Source organism: Myotis brandtii, unplaced genomic scaffold, assembly GCF_000412655.1.
Source record: "Myotis brandtii unplaced genomic scaffold, ASM41265v1 scaffold122, whole genome shotgun sequence".
Classification (NCBI taxonomy): domain Eukaryota; kingdom Metazoa; phylum Chordata; class Mammalia; order Chiroptera; family Vespertilionidae; genus Myotis; species Myotis brandtii.
Window position 1 is genome coordinate 878,587 of NW_005354255.1, and position 2,794 is coordinate 881,380.

The window sequence follows — 2,794 nt, forward strand, 5'->3', positions numbered from 1 at the left end:
TTTTGGTTAGAGCATGTTTAAAAACATTATTGCCCTGGCTGGTGTTGCTCAGTGTTTAGAGGGTCGGCCTGAGCACAAAAGGGTCACGGGTTCCCAGTCAAGGGCATGTACATGGGTTACAGGTTTGATCCCTGGCCCCAGTCAGGGTGCATTTGGGAGGCAACCAATCGATGTATCTCTCTCACATCCATGTTTCTCTCTCTCTCCCCTTCTCTCCCTCCCTTCCATTCTCTCTGCCAGTGGTTGCCAGGGACGGGAGCCTGATGCGGAGTCTGTGCTCCAGACAATTGCTCTCCCAGGCTTGGTCCCGACTCTAGGCCTTTGCTTGGGCTGCGGTGACTCAAAGAAGCTCCTTTTAAGTGTACAGCTCGGTGGCATTAAGCACTACTGTGCAGCCACCGCCTCCATCCGTCTTCAGAACTTTCTCATCTTCCCAAACGGAAACTCTGTCCCCATGAAACACTAATTCCCCCAGCCCGTGGCTCCCACCATCCACTTTCTGTCTCTATGGATCTGACTCCTCCAGGGCCCTGTGAGTGGAATCACACAGTATCTGTCCTGTGTCTGGCTTATGTCACTGAACATAATGTCCTCAAGGTTCATCTACGTTGGAGTGTGGGTCAGAATTTCCTTCCTTCTAAGGCTGAATACTATCCCATTGTCTGGATGAACCGCATTGTCTTTGTCCACTCATCCGTCCATGGACGCTTGGGTGTTTCCGCCTCTTGGCTATTGTGAGTAACGCTGCTGTGAGCCTTCATGTTCAAGTTTCAGCTTTCAGTTCTTTCCATGTGTCACAGAAAAGTTAACTTCTTTTCAACCATTTAAAATATGTAAATACCATTCTTAGCAGGCTGTATAAAAATAGCTAGTGGGCCAGATTTGGCCTGGAAGATGTAATTTGTTGACCCCAATTCTAGCTTATTTCTGTAAGTTGTTAATTTTTGGTCTCCTTGGAGGAGACTGTGGTCTCCTTGGAGGCAAAAATGATATAGTGTATCGATGCTGTGTCCGTAGCTCAGTAAATAAATCTCCTGAACAAAGGAAGGAGCAGCGGGCACATTGGCTCCATTGGCATTGGCTGTCTGGTGAACTGTGTTAAGAAGAACTCTGAAGCTCTGCCCAGCCAAAGTGCCAGGATTGATTGAGGACGTCTGCTGGTGGCTCCTGTTTCACTCTTAGCATCCAAACAGCATCATTAGCAGCCCCTCTCAAGCTGCCTCAGCCCCAGGGGTGGGGAAAGGTTATGAAATGATTCACCAACAGGGTTACCAAGGAACCTGGTTTCTCACCTGCGATTTCAAACTGGTCAGGCATCTCAGCAGTCAACTTCTGCATCGCAATGTCTGCCACGGGTCCCAGGATCACCACTGGGCGCTTGAAATTGGCTGAGGGGCCGAGAAACAATGACAAGAATCAGGATCCCTTTTGTGGCAAAGACTGCTAGGTCCTTGCACGACCACTTTCTACCTCCCCTGTGGTATCATATCTAGCTAGGCCTAGGGTTGGTCAGCTAAGACTACATCTACCAGCCTCCCTTGCAGCTAGGGATGGCCATGTGACTAAGTTCTGGCCAATGGGGTGCAAGAGTAACTAATGTGTACAATTTTGGGTTGTATCCTTCAAGGAAAGGGGTGAGCCCTCCCCATCCTCTTTTCCTTTCCTGCTGGCTAGAATGTGGGTATGGGTGTACCATCTTCGACCACACGGGCAAAAAACAAACAAACAAACAACAACAAAAACAAGACAAAGGAGCCTGGATCCCTGAGACTGAAGCAGCCAGACCACACTCAACAGCTTACGCTGGGGCTGTTACTGGAAATAGAAACTGTCTTTAATGCAGCTGTCAGTTGGGGTCTCTGCTATAGCAGTTGAATCTAGCTAACTCAGTGGTCAGCAAAAGTACAACCTGAGGGCCACATTCAGCCCACTGCGTGTTTTTGAAGTTTTATTGGCACAGTCATGTCGATTTATTTACGTACTGTCTGTGGCTGCCTTCCCGAAAAGTAGAGTAGTTTTGAAAGAAACTATCTGGCCCACAAACTCTAAAATAGTTACTGTCCGGCCCTTTGCAGGGAGAATTTTGCTGAACCCCGGACTAACTGACAGACATTTTCACCAAAGGAAACAGGTGCAGAAGAAATCTTGGTGGGAGGAAAGTGAGTAGTCAGCCCTCTCCTTGCGCCTTCTCTTTTTCTCCTCTCCTTCCAGGCCCATCTCACTCTCTTAAAAGCTCAATACATTGAGATTTCTAACCTTTCATTGGCTGGGGGTAGAAATTAAGTGCATGGCCTTTGATTTTTAAGTCTTTTTGTCTGGATGTTGGTGCAGCTGCTGGAGAGCAGCTGAGTCCTTTCTCCTCCTGGGTGAATAGCTAGCTCTTCCCAGCCCCCCGCAGTATTTTTTTCTAAAGTCTCTGCACCTGGTTCTAATCCCTTCTTCCCTGAGACTGGGCAAGAGCTTAATCTCTCCCCTTCCTGAGTCTAGATAAGGCTGTTCCCCTCCCCTTTCTCGGGTAGGGAAAGGCTCTTTGTGCTGTGTTTGTGCTGGTGTATTTTTTTAAAATTGTGGTAAAATATACATAACATGAAATTTACTTTATTAATCTATACATCGTATTAGTCCGCTCACAATGTTGGGGTGCCTCCTATGAGTGGAATCATATAGTATTTGTCCTGGGCCTGGCTTCTTTCACTGAGCATAATGTCCTCAAGGTTCATCTCTGTTGTAGCAGGTGTCAGAATGTCCTTCCCGTGTGTGTGTGTGTGTGTGTGTGTGTGTGTGTGTGTACACG

At 47.7% G+C, this 2,794-nt stretch overlaps 1 protein-coding gene across 1 annotated transcript in view; it reads right to left on the reverse strand.

Annotated features, from left to right (window-relative positions):
* The window catches only part of TJP3 (tight junction protein 3), a 23,523-nt gene that overhangs the window by 3,336 nt on the left and 17,393 nt on the right, over positions 1 to 2,794 (reverse strand). Inside the window, exon 15 of the mRNA XM_014533689.1 lies at positions 1,293 to 1,388. Within this exon, the coding sequence (XP_014389175.1) occupies positions 1,293 to 1,388 (96 nt within the window). The remainder of the gene's footprint in view (positions 1 to 1,292; positions 1,389 to 2,794) is intronic.